The 15,251-nt window shown below is 31.7% G+C and overlaps 1 protein-coding gene, 1 long non-coding RNA gene and 1 pseudogene across 2 annotated transcripts; 1 reads left to right on the forward strand and 2 right to left on the reverse strand.

The window, feature by feature from the left end:
- Positions 1–274: 274 nt before the first annotated feature.
- On the reverse strand, positions 275–1,968 carry LOC107781301 (uncharacterized). Its single transcript, XM_016601989.2, has 3 exons — positions 1,680–1,968; positions 887–1,497; positions 275–682 (listed from the first exon to the last, which is right to left on the reverse strand). The coding sequence occupies exons 1-3, from the start codon at positions 1,966–1,968 to the stop codon at positions 275–277; spliced, it is 1,308 nt and encodes a 435-aa protein (XP_016457475.2).
- A 3,928-nt stretch (positions 1,969–5,896) lies between these two features.
- LOC142182328 (uncharacterized) lies at positions 5,897–6,799 on the forward strand (annotated as a pseudogene).
- A 2,290-nt stretch (positions 6,800–9,089) lies between these two features.
- LOC142182329 (uncharacterized) lies at positions 9,090–14,615 on the reverse strand. The gene is made up of 2 exons (XR_012711149.1): positions 14,284–14,615; positions 9,090–14,128 (listed from the first exon to the last, which is right to left on the reverse strand). It is a non-coding gene; the product is annotated as an uncharacterized LOC142182329 (long non-coding RNA).
- Positions 14,616–15,251: the final 636 nt, after the last annotated feature.

A 15,251-nucleotide genomic window follows, 5' to 3' on the forward strand; every position in this document is an offset into this window, starting at 1 on the left:
ATTAATTTTTTTAACTTGTAGTTATATTGTAGATAATAAATATTAACTGCTATGTACAGAATGTAAAAAATGGAGGTAGATGATTGACACAATACAGAAAAACATGTTAACAAACACAGAAACAAATTGAAGTTAACTACATTATGATCTTTCAAAACTTAAACGATTACACACAAAATTTTGTTAACTTGAACACACTAACAATTATTTTGAAATACTATTCTAACTACACGATATTTATTTCTTTTTGGGTGCATTCTTGCAAGATCTTTTGTTATGGCCCTTCACCTCCACATTTGCCACATGACACCTTGTACTTCTTTGACTTTAGTTCGTCATATGTTTTGTATCTTTCCTTTTGAGGTCTTCCTGGCTGCTTTTTCTCTCCCGTAGGTGGATTTACTACTTCATCAGATATATGTTGTGGCATATTCCATTTGCTTTCATCAGGAAGGGGATTTACTGGTATTTCATATGTACGCAGCAGGCTCTCCCTTGTGTAATACGGAGAGCAATAGTTTTCATAAGTTTCATTCCTGTGCCTTAGAGCTGCCAAAGCATGCGGACATGGAAGTTCATCAAGTTGGAACTGGCCACAACTACATTTCTTGCTTTCAAGACACACAATGTACCGCTTCACACCATCTATCACAGTATGGATATGATCTGTTGAAGCCCTCACCTACAATTACATAACAAACAGAAAGAAAAATATTTACAATCATAAAAATAGATTATCTACAATTTATCTATAATGTATCTATAATTATATCTACAAATTATCTACAATCTATAAATTAACTACAATTTATTTACAATTTATCTACAATCTCGAAATAATGTATATTAATTAATTAATTTTATGCACCAAATAAATAGATCTTACCCTAAGTTTCTGAGATAATGTACTATTTTTCTCCAATTCTTTGTTGGATTTGTACCCAAGGAATGTGAAAGTACCCTTTGTCTTCAATAACTTCTCTTTCGTCCAACGTTCAAGAAGTGTCCTCATATACTCTAATAGGTCAAATATTGACAGCTCTCTTGCCTCTTTTGTTACAGCATTCAACGACTCGGCAATGTTTGATGTCATAGTCCAAGTTCTATTCACCGTTGCATGTACTCTTGACCATCTATAATAGCCAATATCATAGAGGTATGATTTAACACGCGGGTCTATCTCTTCAATCTTCGACATCCTTTCATTAAATTCATCCAGAGTGTATGACCCTGCTGTAGCAAAGTACAATTCATTTAATTGTAGATGACCCTTCTTGAACTTTGCCCTTATATTTGTCCAAATATGCCACACGCAAGAGTAGTGTGGCACGCCCGGATAGACAATTGATGTTGCCTTCAGGATACTCTCATTCCTATCTGAAACAACACACATTGAAGTTCTTTCACCATATGCTTGCTTGAATTGCTCAAAAAACCACTTCCACGATGCGTCGTTTTCCGAATCAACCACAGCATATGCCAAAGGCAATATTGTACCTACATTATTAGTAAAAAAATAATTAACTGGCAGATTTGAAAATGCATATGAAAACACAAATACATATAAACTACAATATACATATACAAAATATCTACAATATATCTACAATTTATATATACAAAATATCTACAATGTATCTACAATTTATAAACTGCCTACAAAATAACTACAATTTTACCTGCTGCATCCATTGTGCTTGCTGTCAGCATAATCCCCCTGTAGGTTGTCTTTAATAATGTCCCATCAACCACTACTACTGGTCTATAATATTCGCAACCACTTATTGATGTACAAAGAGCAACAAATGCATATAAGAAGCATTCATCTGTTGTCTTCTTCAATTTAACAACTGAACCAGGATATGTCTTCTCAAGAATATAAAAATATTTTGGTAATTTATTGTAGGAGTCAGCCGGATGACCTCTCAATAACTGTAAAGCCTTTTCCTTTGCCCTCCATGCTTGCATGTAGCTTAGGTTCACTCCGTGTTGGGACAACATGTCACTTTGTATGTCATTTGGTGTGTAAATTGTCTTAGTTTGGCATGACCATGCTACCAACTACAACTGCAGTACGTTTGCGTTGTATGAATGTATCATCCATTAAGGTGCATGTGTGTTGTCGGTTGAAACTCTTGATCTTAAACATTGCAGAATCATTAATTGATGTTGCCTTGAAGTGCCAATTATAGTTTTCTGCAATGCATATGAGCCAGTAGCTACAAAAAAAATACATTTATAATACAAGTTATCAATGTAGATTTAACAAAATGACCGTTTTAACATAACGTAACACATTATACAATATAACTACTTTTCATCTGCATATCATAAGAAAAATATTGTTTATAAAGGTCTTTTCACAATTAATATCTTCATACCTTCTGTGGCTAGATTTTTTAACTCTGAATTGGAACTTGTGCATGACAGAATAGTGCCTCATTGCAGTTGCAATTGTTTGCTTGTCTTGATACACTTGTCCTTCTTCGATAACACTTTGTGTACCTTCAGTTATTATTTCACTTTGATATTCCTCTATGACAGGAGAGGCTGGCATATCAAGTAACTGTATTGTTCCAGACGAACCTGCATGAAAATAAAGATAAACAGTGTCATATACAATTTTGTAGAATCTTTGTAGATAAATTGTAGATGAATAGAAAATTTTGTAGTCAATTTCTTTTCAACATGGATTGTAGCTTAATTGTAGTATAAATGTAGTAATTTTGTTGATAAGCATGAAAACAATATTGCTTTATACATCCTAAAACTGATTTGTAGTTTATTTGTAGATAAATGTAGGAATTTTGTAGATATTATCGTAAAATCAGACTTCCATAGAATTTGAAACATAACAAACCTGCACTTGTGTTCTCATTTGTAATAGCCAATTCCATATTGAAATCTCGTACACTTATGAGTAACGGATACGATCCTAAGTTTTTATTCTCTTTTTTTATCTCCATATACACACTAATCCCCATATTATTCCTAATCTCCATTGGAGGACAATTTTGATTCACAATGTATTTGATTTCTACAATTTTTTCCGAAGTATCAATCATTAATTGCTTTGCAATTGTAGAAATCAACATACTATAACTTGCATCCTCATCAAGCACAATGCCATCAACTCGAAAATCTCTAAATCTGCCATAGCTATCCCAATTGCCATTAAATGTAGCATGATTGGGATTTTGGACATGATTGCGTGCCGTTGCTGAGGTATTATTCAATATTTTGTCGATTTTTTGATTTTTTGGATTAAGAGAAAAAGACGAAGAACAGAGAACAGGCAGAATTGATTTCTACAATTTGACTTGAATTTGTTGAATATTTTGTCGCTTTTTTGATTAGTGGATTGAGGAAAAAAGTTGACAAACTAAGATTTGCAGAACTGATTTCTACAATTTGAAATTGAGCTTCTGATTTCGACGAACTGAGATTTTGATTTGTAGCGATTGTGAGAATATCGAAGAACAGAATTTGATTATAAATTGAAGATAAAGGATTTCCGTGATATGATTTGATCTGATTTACGCCAAATTTTTAGAAGATTCAGCTACTATTAATTAGTAATTAATGATTGGTATAATAACTGTAGAAAAAATATGGACAGAGTGGGTAAATTAGAAACTATGCACATTTTTTATAATAAGATTTCATATATGGTATAGGAAAGAAAAAATCTCAATTTTAAGTATTAGAATATGGAAATTGTTACTCACCTAAAATGCAGGTGGCCCAAAAATAAATTGTCTACAAATAATTAGTTGTGCACTAATGTTGGCTTACCTAGCAAGCGGATCCGCTGTTGGGGATTTCGCATCGTGACAATTGGATTGATCTATATTCCATCTATAGTGCTGCATACCCCATAGTGTCCCTTTTTCTTAAAGAGAGCAAATTCATCACGCTGATGGGACAAACTGATAAGGCGGAATTAGCTAAAAGCTGACGGAGAAAATCTGCTAAAAGTGCTGCAGAAGTGCTTCGTGGTTGTTTTGCCCATCTATACTCATCAGAACGCACCCAGAACCATTGTTTAGACAACGGTTTGCAAATGATAGAAAAGTCGTTGATTGTTTCAATGAAGTATTATTATTATTATTTTTATTTATTTATATTTGGACTGGTTGCCAGAATTTGTAAGAGAGGACCCTAATCACAGTTAAAGTATGCAATCTCATGGAACTTAAACCCACATGATTATCATTAACTTTTTGTATGAATTCATAATATTAGCCATCATATAGTATAAATAAGGAGACGACAGTTTAATTACGGCAATATAGCATATAAATTTAAAAGGCTTAACGAATCAAAAAGTTAATAATTTTTTCATAGTCCATTAACAGAAGTTGAAAATCTCTTAACTTTTGAAGTTCAACTTCTAATGAATTAAATCAATAGCCAAAAAGAAAAAAGGTACATGCAAACTGGTCAATAAACTCCATAATTCTTGTGGGCCCAGTATTATTAACTTGGCAGCTGATGGCACATGTAGGAGTCTAAATAAAATAGCATATCAAAAGATGGCAAAATGTATCAAAGTCGGCAAGCTGGAATTCCCCTTGGTTAATGGTTAAGTGTTTTTTTTTGTTAAGTGGATATATTAATATATAAACAAGTTTTTTGCAAGAACTACATAGTTGTAGGAGCATTGCTTCTATTTACAAAAATAAAAGATACTCCCTTCAATCTAGTTTATGTAGCTGTGTTTATTTAGCACGGAACTTAAGTAAAAATAAAATTTATGATCTAAAATAAATCAAATAAATTTGTCTGATTATAAACTATCTAGTTAAAAATAAAAGAAATAGTTTAAAATTAATTTTTTTAAAATAAAAAAGTATATATATAATTTTATACTGTTAAAAAATTATGATATATAAATTATAGCGGAAGGAGTAAAATAGTACCATTAAAGTAAAGTAATGTGAGATTTTGTGTAGGATTTCCTCACTGTTCCTAACTCTCTTGTTCCTAGTCACTCCCCTGTGTTTGGTGTGATTAAGCCACAGTATTCTTTGATAGAAACTTGCCGCTCACCCAACCAAACAATCTACAAGTTGCTGCAAATGGCTCCACATTCAATATTTTCCTTTTTTATTTCTTTTATTTTTGGGCTTGGCCAACGTTTATAGATTCGTTTTTGCGACCTATTATTGCACCAAACGTCCGGTCTCCACGGACGGACCCACACGGTGTTAAGTGAGTTTAGTTGAACCACATTGTGTATATTGGTAAATTATATTTAAAACAGCGAAAATATATATAGAAATAAAAATTTGAACCCACTTGAAATCAAATGCGCTGTCTGTTGAGGTAATAAAGAGGGTTCAAAATGTAAGGAAGGTGTTGTGATCGAATTCCTCTTGTGTCGCTTGCAAATTTTGTTTTGTGATCTCTAATGGGCCAGAGTTATGAGCGTAGTTCCTCATGAATTTATTATTCTTACTTATATTTTTTTTTTCTATTTCACTTTATTTTTTTTATTGAAGTCAATAAAAATTATTCTACCTGCAATTCAAAAATTAACCTATCTTCAAAGTGAATTTTGGTTGTTTCTTTCTTAAATTTTGATAAAACATGAAGGTACATTTGTTTAAATTATTTAAGAACAAAAAAAAGTGTTCAAACCCTACTTGTATAAATTTTGGGTCCTCTGTTCAAGTGCGTTGTTCTTTTTCTTCTCAAAAGCTGGTTGTTATCTTTCACAAATTCTCAAAGGGGGATTCCTTAACTGTAATAATCCCACATAATTTTTCAGGCCGCCATTTCTTGATCCCTGTTATACTTTGTATTATAATCTTTTATGTCATTATCAGCTTAAGGAGTTACCATGGCTTAGCTAATTGCTAACGTATAGTTGCTTGCGTCACATTGTCCGTATTTATAATAATTGAGTATAAATACGGGACGTTCTCCCAATATACCTAAAAATAAATCCTTTGCACGCATCAGACAGTTCGAATAATGTCTCTGCCTTACCTGATATCAGATCGCGAATATGCAAACAAACTGCAGATGCAACATGTTCTTGTAAACTCTTTTGAAAACTCTCATCCTCATTTGTCATCAACAAACCAAGAAACCCCTGAATTATCCCAAGATTTCTGTGGGATTTGCCAGAAGATAAAAGGAGCAGATCGAATTATGTTCAAACTCGAAAACTGCTGTCGTCATTCTTTCTGTTCTCACTGCATAGGCCTATATGTCCAATCCAAGATTCGCGACAACATTTTCCCTATAACTTGTCCAGGTTACAAATGCCCTGTTGTAATTGAAACTGATCTATCATTCCTGTAGATGTTATTGCAAGGTGGGAGGAGGGCTTGACGGAGTCAGCTAGTGGAAATGGGAAAGAATTACTATAGTAAATGAGCAACTTTGAACATCTACGATCATGGTAAAAAGATGCTTCACGAGTGCATATGTCCTTGGTGCCAAAAACTGTTCTGTGCGCAGTGCCGTGTCCCTTGGCACTCTGGCCGTGATTGTTACAAGTTTCAAAAGGAAGAAAAAGACAGAGAAGATGATCAAAAAGTTAAGCTGCTTGCTGAGAACAAAAAATGGATCAATTGCCCTAGCTGCAAATCACTTGTGGAGAAGGTTGATGGCTGTAAACACATGACGTGCAGGTCAGTGTTTCTCGTTAACTGTTCTAACTATTTTTAATTAACTAATGACTGTGTTTATTGTTGGGATATATACTATTAACCATGAGTTTGGTTTAGATATAGTATTTATTATGAAATAATTGTTTATTCAGTTTTAAATAGATCATATAATAGTCTGTGTCCTTTGCTTATATAGTAGATGATTTAGTGTATAGAGTTTAGCTTATACACGGAAGATTAAATCATCAGTTCTTATAAGTATAAAGTTTGAGTTCACAATCTAATGATGGAATTGGACAAACCATCAGGAATGATTGTAGCACAAGATTAAATATAATTAATCTTGATTATGGGAATGGTTTAATTCCAACTTCTTGTGCTAGTACATTTTGTATGTATTGAACGGACCAGGTAGAGATAAGTATTTTATACTGACTTAATAAAATAAACTCTCTAGATATTAAATGTACTTATACTCTTAATCTTGATATAATTATTATTAGCTGTGTATATTATTATTGTTTTGATTTATTAAAAGGCGAGATTCTTTCGTGGGTCAATATGCCTGGTAAATTGGATAATAATAATATACATTGGCGAAGTAATAGTTAGTTGATGGAATCCATGTCTCGGTTTAGAGATTGATGATATACCTTTATGAAAGCTTATAAGTTTGCATGTGTAAACCCGGCCGGTGAATTTTGTATCCGACACATGAAATAAGTTAAGCGAAAGTCTAAAGGAAATAATCAATAAATTAAATCGTCAGTAATTTAATTTACTTGATTAGTATCTGAATTTTAATATGGGGAGTTAAATAAGATTTAATGGATGAATTTCGAAATTGGATAAGGAGTGCAATTACGAATTTTTAGTGGAATAATTCGTAATTAATTATGGTAGATATTAATTTCGAAAATTAGAAATTAATTCCATAATTGAAGCCTTGTTAATTAAATTCTGTGGTCCCTACTGTGCCTAAATAATAGGAAATAAAGGAATCCTTTTTCTGGTGGAAAAGAAAACCTAACAGGTTTTGGAAAAGGGTCTTAACCCTTAAAACTTGTGCTATAAATATATAAGGTTTTCCACCTAGAGGGATGAGTACATGGTGGCTGAAATTATCAGCCAAGTTTTCCTAGAAATTTCGCCCACACGAAATTGCTATTTTCGGGTATTATTTGGGTAACACAATAGAAGACCGTGGAACGTTCGAGGATCACGATTGTGCGGGTGATGGAGATTCCATTGAGAAGTTATGGAACTGAAGGCTCACGTGGTAGAAGAGATATGTTCACGCTTCAAGAGGTAACCCGTGAAATCCCGTTTATGCTAGTTGTCTAAATTACATGTGATTTTGATATTGGGATTGCTTCCGCTGCATATAATAATCCATCAATTGGTATCAGAGCTCACTCACATCTAATTAGATAAATAAGTTTTTCATGAAACAAGAATATGGTGTTTATGTGCATTTTTTGAATTACATATATATGTGGTTTTCTGAAAAATTGCATTGCTGTTTTGTGAATTAACTGTGCATAATTTATGGATTATTCTTATAATCATGAGATATATGTTTTCTTATTGATATTTGATTGAGATTATCTAAATTTTTTGGGGTAAACCCTAGAAAACGCAAAACCTGTTTTTGACCGAATAGCCGGAATTTTCGGAGGTCAGCGAACTTGACGAACTCCGATTGAGCTGAAATTTGGTGGGTCCATCGGAAACGCCGTGATGAGAAAAACTCACTGCTTTTGCAGTGAATCATGGTATTTTTCGGCGTTTTGGGGTCGTTTGGACTGTGTGTTGGAAGTTTTTCTATTTTCTGAAAATTATTTCTTAATAATTTTAATTCTTTTTTAATTCAATGGTGTTGGGGATGACTCCCCATGGTCCCCATGATTAAATACTAGTCATATAATAGGTTTACACATTGACTATTAGCAAATAAACGTGTTGTTGTATTAAATTCAATAATAGAGGTGTAAGATTTTATTGACTAGGTCTTACAAGGTATAATTCATATTGTGTAATGATGTAATTATTTTGTAAGAAAGTAAAATTCTCTATTTGATATCCTGGATGACTAATGATTGGAGTGTTTGGCATGTTTGTGCATAAAAAATTTCTCAAATTTATGTTTATATTTTCATGCCCTACGTGATTACTAGTTTGGATTTTCGATGAAGAATTTTGTTCTCTGATTGGAGGTTCTAATTAAGTGAAATATGACGGTATGTTGTATGAGTTTTATAATGTTGGTATGACTTTTAAGCTATGGTCTACCATAAAATAATTTTATGAGCTAAATATATATTCACTTGTAAATTGAGAATTTTATGAGTAATAAATAGTTACCACTGAAGTGGTTTATTTATTTGAACTCATGAAAAATTCTTAGTAAATTTGTACATGTGAAATTATATCTATTCATGGATTGAGCATTATGATTAATAAGTAGGATCCACAAAATGGTTTATTTATTTGAGTCATTGAAATATGTTTAATATACCATGTGAAAATTATCCTTGAGAAATCTACATTAATGGTGGAGGTTCATAACTAGAAAAAGAGTATTTATCTTTGGGTACTAGTGAAACTAACTCCACCCATGAGAAGAGATATTGGGGTTTTCACTGAACGGGAGAAAATATAATATCTCAGGTTCTTATGTATTTAATAAAAGGATAATTTATTGCAAAAGGAGATATTATATATCCTAGAAATAGGAAGAAAATAATATATGCTTTCAGCTCATAGTGTAATTATAAGGAGAATGGAAATCAATATCATATTTATTTTAATTCATGAAACTACTTAAAACGGTTATTCTCCGAGATTGGTTACAGGCTAGTGGTCATGAATTTGACGGACTCCGATTAACCTGAAACTTGGTGGGTTCATCGAAAACGATCTAGTGAAAAAAAAAACTCCTTGCTATGCAGTGAATCATGTTTTTTTTGGCATTTTGAGGTCGTTTAGATGGGTTTTCAAGCAGTTTATTAAATTGAATTTGTTATAAATATGAAAAATTATTCTTTATATATCGGCTATATTTGTGTTAAATCTGAAACATGATGATTTAACTTGATATGATATATAGCAAGAATGCAAATCACATGGATTTAATCCTGACTACGCCAAAAAAAAAATTATTCGAATTTGGTCTAGTTTTTGGCGATCATGAATTTCACGATCTCCGAATGACCTGAAATTCGGTAGGATCATTGGAAACGATCATTTAAGAAGAACTCACTGCTATGCAGTGAATCACATCGTATTTTGACGATTTGGGATCGTTTAGGTGAGTTTGTTGGAGGTTTGACGGATTAAAATGTGATTTACATACGAAAAGTCATTCTTTCTATCATTTTATATGTCTAATCTGGAACATGATAACACATGTTGATTTGACATGAATTGGTATATGATAAAAAAAATGTAGGTCATATTTTAAATTCTTAAAAAAATGCTTAAAATGATAATTTTCCAAATTTGGTCACAATTTTTGATTGATATGAAATTTGGTAGATTTATCAGAAATAGTCCAGTCAACAATAATCACCACTATACAGTGTGAAATATTAATTTTAGTATTTTAAGACTGTTTAAATGGGTATTGAGCATTTTTTTTAATATAGAACTTAATCCTCAGAGAAAAGTTCGCGGTTGTGATAAAGTGGTGATGGGAATAAACCCCTATGGTCTTCATTTTTTTATTTATAGTGAGATAATAAATTTATGCGTTGACATTAGGTCTTCCTCCATATCGGATAAATTTATTATGAACCCACTGGCTATAGTTACTAGTTATTGATAATCAGTATTAACTCTCCATCTGAGCTTAAAGGGTTGAATCAATTTTGTAACTACAATACAATCATGATTAAGTGGTGATAGAAATATATTTCTATGGTCTTCAACTATTAATTTCAAGTGAGTAATAAATTTATGCGTTGACTTTAGGTCTTCCTCCATATCGGATAAATTTATTGTAAGCTCACTAGGTGAAATACTAGTAATTGATATCGTGTACTTACTCTCCATCTGAGTATACATGTTGGATCAATGAAACTAGAGCTATTAAAAATGATGTTCACTTGACTTAAATTAACAGTATACTCTCCATCTGAGTTGGGTCTGTTTTAATTATTGGAGTGAATAATCTGGCATTGCATATGTATGTTGCATGAGTAGTTCTTTCCCATCGAAATTGCTATTCAAGATGCATGACATATATGTGTAGTGTGTTTTAAAATTTTTGTATTAAAAAGTTATATATAATTGACTGAAAATAATAGTATGCTCTCCATCTGAGTTGGTTCTATTTATTTTTGGATTGTATAATTCTTGCATTATATAATATACTTTGCATGAATAATTCTTTTCCCATCGAAATTTATTATTCCAGATGCATGTATGTATATAAATATTGAATGCAGTCTGAATTTTACTATTCAGTGTTTTGACTTATTATGATCTATTTAATATTTTTATCTCAACTCCACAATGATTTTATGCAATTTGTCGTATTACTTGTTAAAATTTTCTTTTAGTGATAAGGCATTAATTTTAAGGATGCAATATATGTACTTTTGTTAGAAGGAATTTAATTCCGGTTTCTGGGCAAAATAAGATATGGATATTTGTTTTATTTTTCGAATAACTCTTGAGTTATTGAGCTTAATAAACACTTTATCTCTTGTGGTACATGAATGCATGACCTTGTTATTATATATTGATGTCTCTCCTGAACAGAACAATATTAGTCAACCTCATAAGAGAATATGTTCTTCAAAATTGAGTAAAACTTATCTGTGCACTTTTATCTAAGTCATATTAATCTGGATAGGATTTCAAGTTGGTCAAGTATGGACCTTAAGGTTCATTGAAAGTAGAGGCACTACCAACTTGTGGATCCTGTTTGGAAGGAAATTTGACTAAAAGATGTTTCCCTTTAAAAGGAAATAAAACTAGTGATAAGCTAGAATGAATCCTTTCTGATCTGTATGGTTAAATGAACATACTCGTAAGAGATAGATTTTGAGTATTTTATGACGTTCATAAATGATTACTCAAAATATTAATATATTTATTTGATGCACTGTAAGTCTTAATGAATTAAGTAATTCAAGGTTTTGAAGACTTGAAATAGAGAAGCACCAAAGAAATATATTAAATTACTACAATTTGATTGTAGTGGCGAGCATCTCTCTAAAGAGTTTTTTAGTTACATATCAGAATAGGGATTACATCTCAATTGACTACACCGTAAACTCCATAATAGAGTCGTGTAGTAGAAAGAAGAAATAAGTCTCTTTTGGATATGGATAGACTAATGATGTGTTATTCAGATTTGTCTTATTTATTTTTGGAATATTTCCTGGAAACTTCAAATTACATTCTGAATTTAGTTCGTTATAAGCTAGTATCTGGGACATCTATAGAACTGTGGACTGAATGTAAGCTTGGTCTGTGGCATGTTCAGATATAGGATTATCCCGCATATGTGCTGAAAGGGAAAGCAGATATGTAAGTTGGAACTAAGGATGGATAGGTGCATGTTTATCGAATATCCAAGAAAACGAATGAAGCTTTATTTTGTTGTCCTAAAGAAAATAAGGCAATTGTTAAAACAAATGCATTTTTCTAGATAAGGACTGTTTAATAAAACATGTTCCTAGAAGTAAACTATTTTTACAGGAATTGGGCAAAGAAATAACTAGATGTTCAAGAACATCAAAACCCACACGTCAGAATTGACGTTCCATTGCATTTAAGTAGTGGGAGAACGTTAATAGACATAATATGCCTTTATCGAGTGGGAGTGATGTTTGAACATTGAACACTATAGTAAGAAGTCACTAATATTTCAATGTCGTGAGGTAACGAAGGTAATATTAGTGGTACTTCGTCTTAGTGGGAGAAAGCTAAAGAAAATTATAGTTCGGTGTTCATTCTTGGGATAGTTTCGGTAACAGGATCTCTGAAGAGTTTAATACCAAACTAGATAATTACGACAAAGTACTACTGACAAATATTGCATCAGATATAACTTGGCAAGATTCTTTAACAAAACCTTATTTGGTGAAGACTTTTAATAGTCATGTAAAAGAATGCCTGAGAAAGTTGTAGATGCATGGTTATGAGTCTAAGTGGGAGATTGTTGGGGCATATACTATTAACCATGCATTTGGATATAGTATATTCTAATAATTATCATGGTTAAAAGTCTAAGTGGGAGATTGTTGGGATATATACTATTAACCATGAGTTTGGTTTAGATATAGTATTTATTATGAAATAATTGTTTATTCAGTTTTAAATAGATCATATAATAGTCTGTGTCCTTTGCTTATATAGTAGATGATTTAGTGTATAGAATTTAGCTTATACACGGAAGATTAAATCATCAGTTCTTATAAGTATAAAGTTTGAGTTCACAATCTAATGATGGAATTGGACAAACCATCAGGAATGATTGTAGCACAAGATTAAATATAATTAATCTTGATTATGGGAATGGTTTAATTCCAACTTCTTGTGCTAATACATTTTGTATGTATTGAACGGACCAGGTAGAGATAAGTATTTTATACTGACTTAATAAAATTTACTCTCTAGCCATTAAATGTACTTATACTCTTAATCTTGATATAATTATTATTAGCTGTGTATATTATTATTGTTTTGATTTATTAAAAGGCGAGATTCTTTCGTGGGTCAATATGCCTGGTAAATTGGATAATAATAATATACATTGGCGAAGTAATAGTTAGTTGATGGAATCCATGTCTCGGTTTAGAGATTGATGATATACCTTTATGAAAGCTTATAAGTTTGCATGTGTAAACCCGGCCGGTGGATTTTGTATCCGACACATGAAATAAGTTAAGCGAAAGTCTAAAGGAAATAATCAATAAATTAAATCATCAGTAATTTAATTTACTTGATTAGTATCTGAATTTTAATATGGGGAGTTAAATAAGATTTAATGGATGAATTTCGAAATTGGATAAGGAGTGCAATTACGAATTTTTAGTGGAATAATTCGTAATTAATTATGGTAGATATTAATTTCGAAAATTAGAAATTAATTCCATAATTGAAGCCTTGTTAATTAAATTCTGTGGTCCCCACTGTGCCTAAATAATAGGAAATAAAGGAATCCTTTTTCTGGTGGAAAAGAAAACCTAACAGGTTTTGGAAAAGGGTCTTAACCCTTAAAACTTGTGCTATAAATACATAAGGTTTTCCACCTAGAGGGATGAGTACATGGTGGCTGAAATTTTCAGCCAAGTTTTCCTAGAAATTTCGCCCACACGAAATTGCTATTTTCGGGTATTATTTGGGTAACACAATAGAAGACTGTGGAACGTTCGAGGATCACGATTGTGCGGGTGATGGAGATTCCATTGAGAAGTTATGGAACTGAAGGCTCACGTGGTAGAAGAGATATGTTCACGCTTCAAGAGGTAACCCGTGAAATCCCGTTTATGCTAGTTGTCTAAATTACATGTGATTTTGATACTGGGATTGCTTCCGCTGCATATAATAATCCATCAATTGGTATCAGAGCTCACTCACATCTAATTAGATAACTAAGTTTTTCATGAAACAAGAATATGGTGTTTATGTGCATTTTTTGAATTACATATATATGTGGAGGAACGTGGAGCGAAAGGCATTGGAGTTGCCAAGACTAGTTATGGATATTGGATTGCCTCTTCATGCTAACCAGATGCTACGCTGGATATATATATAGAGAGAGAGTTTGTTGTCCGAATAAGGAGGAAAACCATATCGCTTTTTATGCTATTTTGTTGGTACAAAATATTATGTCGTTAATTTGGTGTGCCATCCAAGTTGTATTATTACATAGTACATATTGGACGAACTTACAAAGCATTCATTTCTTGTGCTCTTGTAATTAATATGCTTGCTTAAGTTGGTGACCAAAATGTAATGAGGCTTTTATTTCTTTTTCTTTGTTGTCAAAAGTTATGGGATTACTTTTAAATAGGGGTGTACAAAGGAAACCGACAAATCGCACCAATCCAATAATCCGAGTCAAAGCGATAAAAAAAACCCGATTATGGTTTGGTATTGGAAAAAAAAACCCGACCATAATTGGTTTGATTTGGTTTTAACTAAAGAAAGCCAAACCGAAACCAAACCAACCCGACATTATATATATAGAAATTTTAGATATATTTAATATATAAATATATTTATTGTGATGTAATTTATAAATATTTCTTAAAGAATTTCATAAATATTATAAATATTTAAATTAAATAATGCTAACAAAAGCCCAAATCAAAATCAAATCAATACTAATGCTAACAAAGGACATTCAATTCAATAGTCAATACTACGAACGGGTATGTATTGAATATCTATTTTTGTTTTACAATAATTTAGATTTAAATGCATAACCAATTTTTATCTTTTCTTTAGCATTTAGTCATGTAATTAATACTCCCTTATTAGTCTACTTACTTTAGCATGACTTAGTACTTTTAGATTATATTTATTTTTATTATGATTTTTTAATTAACATTTATATTACATAATTTTATTGTCTTTATTGTTGAATATTTTAGGATAATGTCATGACAC

Source organism: Nicotiana tabacum, chromosome 6 (assembly GCF_000715075.1).
Source record: "Nicotiana tabacum cultivar K326 chromosome 6, ASM71507v2, whole genome shotgun sequence".
Taxonomy (NCBI): Eukaryota; Viridiplantae; Streptophyta; class Magnoliopsida; order Solanales; family Solanaceae; genus Nicotiana; species Nicotiana tabacum.

What these genes read in the sequence shown, in the direction of transcription:
- LOC107781301 (XM_016601989.2), bottom strand. Translation starts at nt 1,968, where the DNA reads ATGCAAGCATGGAGGGCAAAGGAAAAGGCTTTACAGTTATTGAGAGGT. An exon ending in AAGCACAATGGATGCAGCAG is followed by an intron (nt 1,498 to 1,679) that starts GTAAAATTGTAG and finishes CTAATAATGTAG; the next exon opens with GTACAATATTGCCTTTGGCA. An exon ending in CATTATCTCAGAAACTTAGG is followed by an intron (nt 683 to 886) that starts GTAAGATCTATT and finishes ATGTAATTGTAG; the next exon opens with GTGAGGGCTTCAACAGATCA.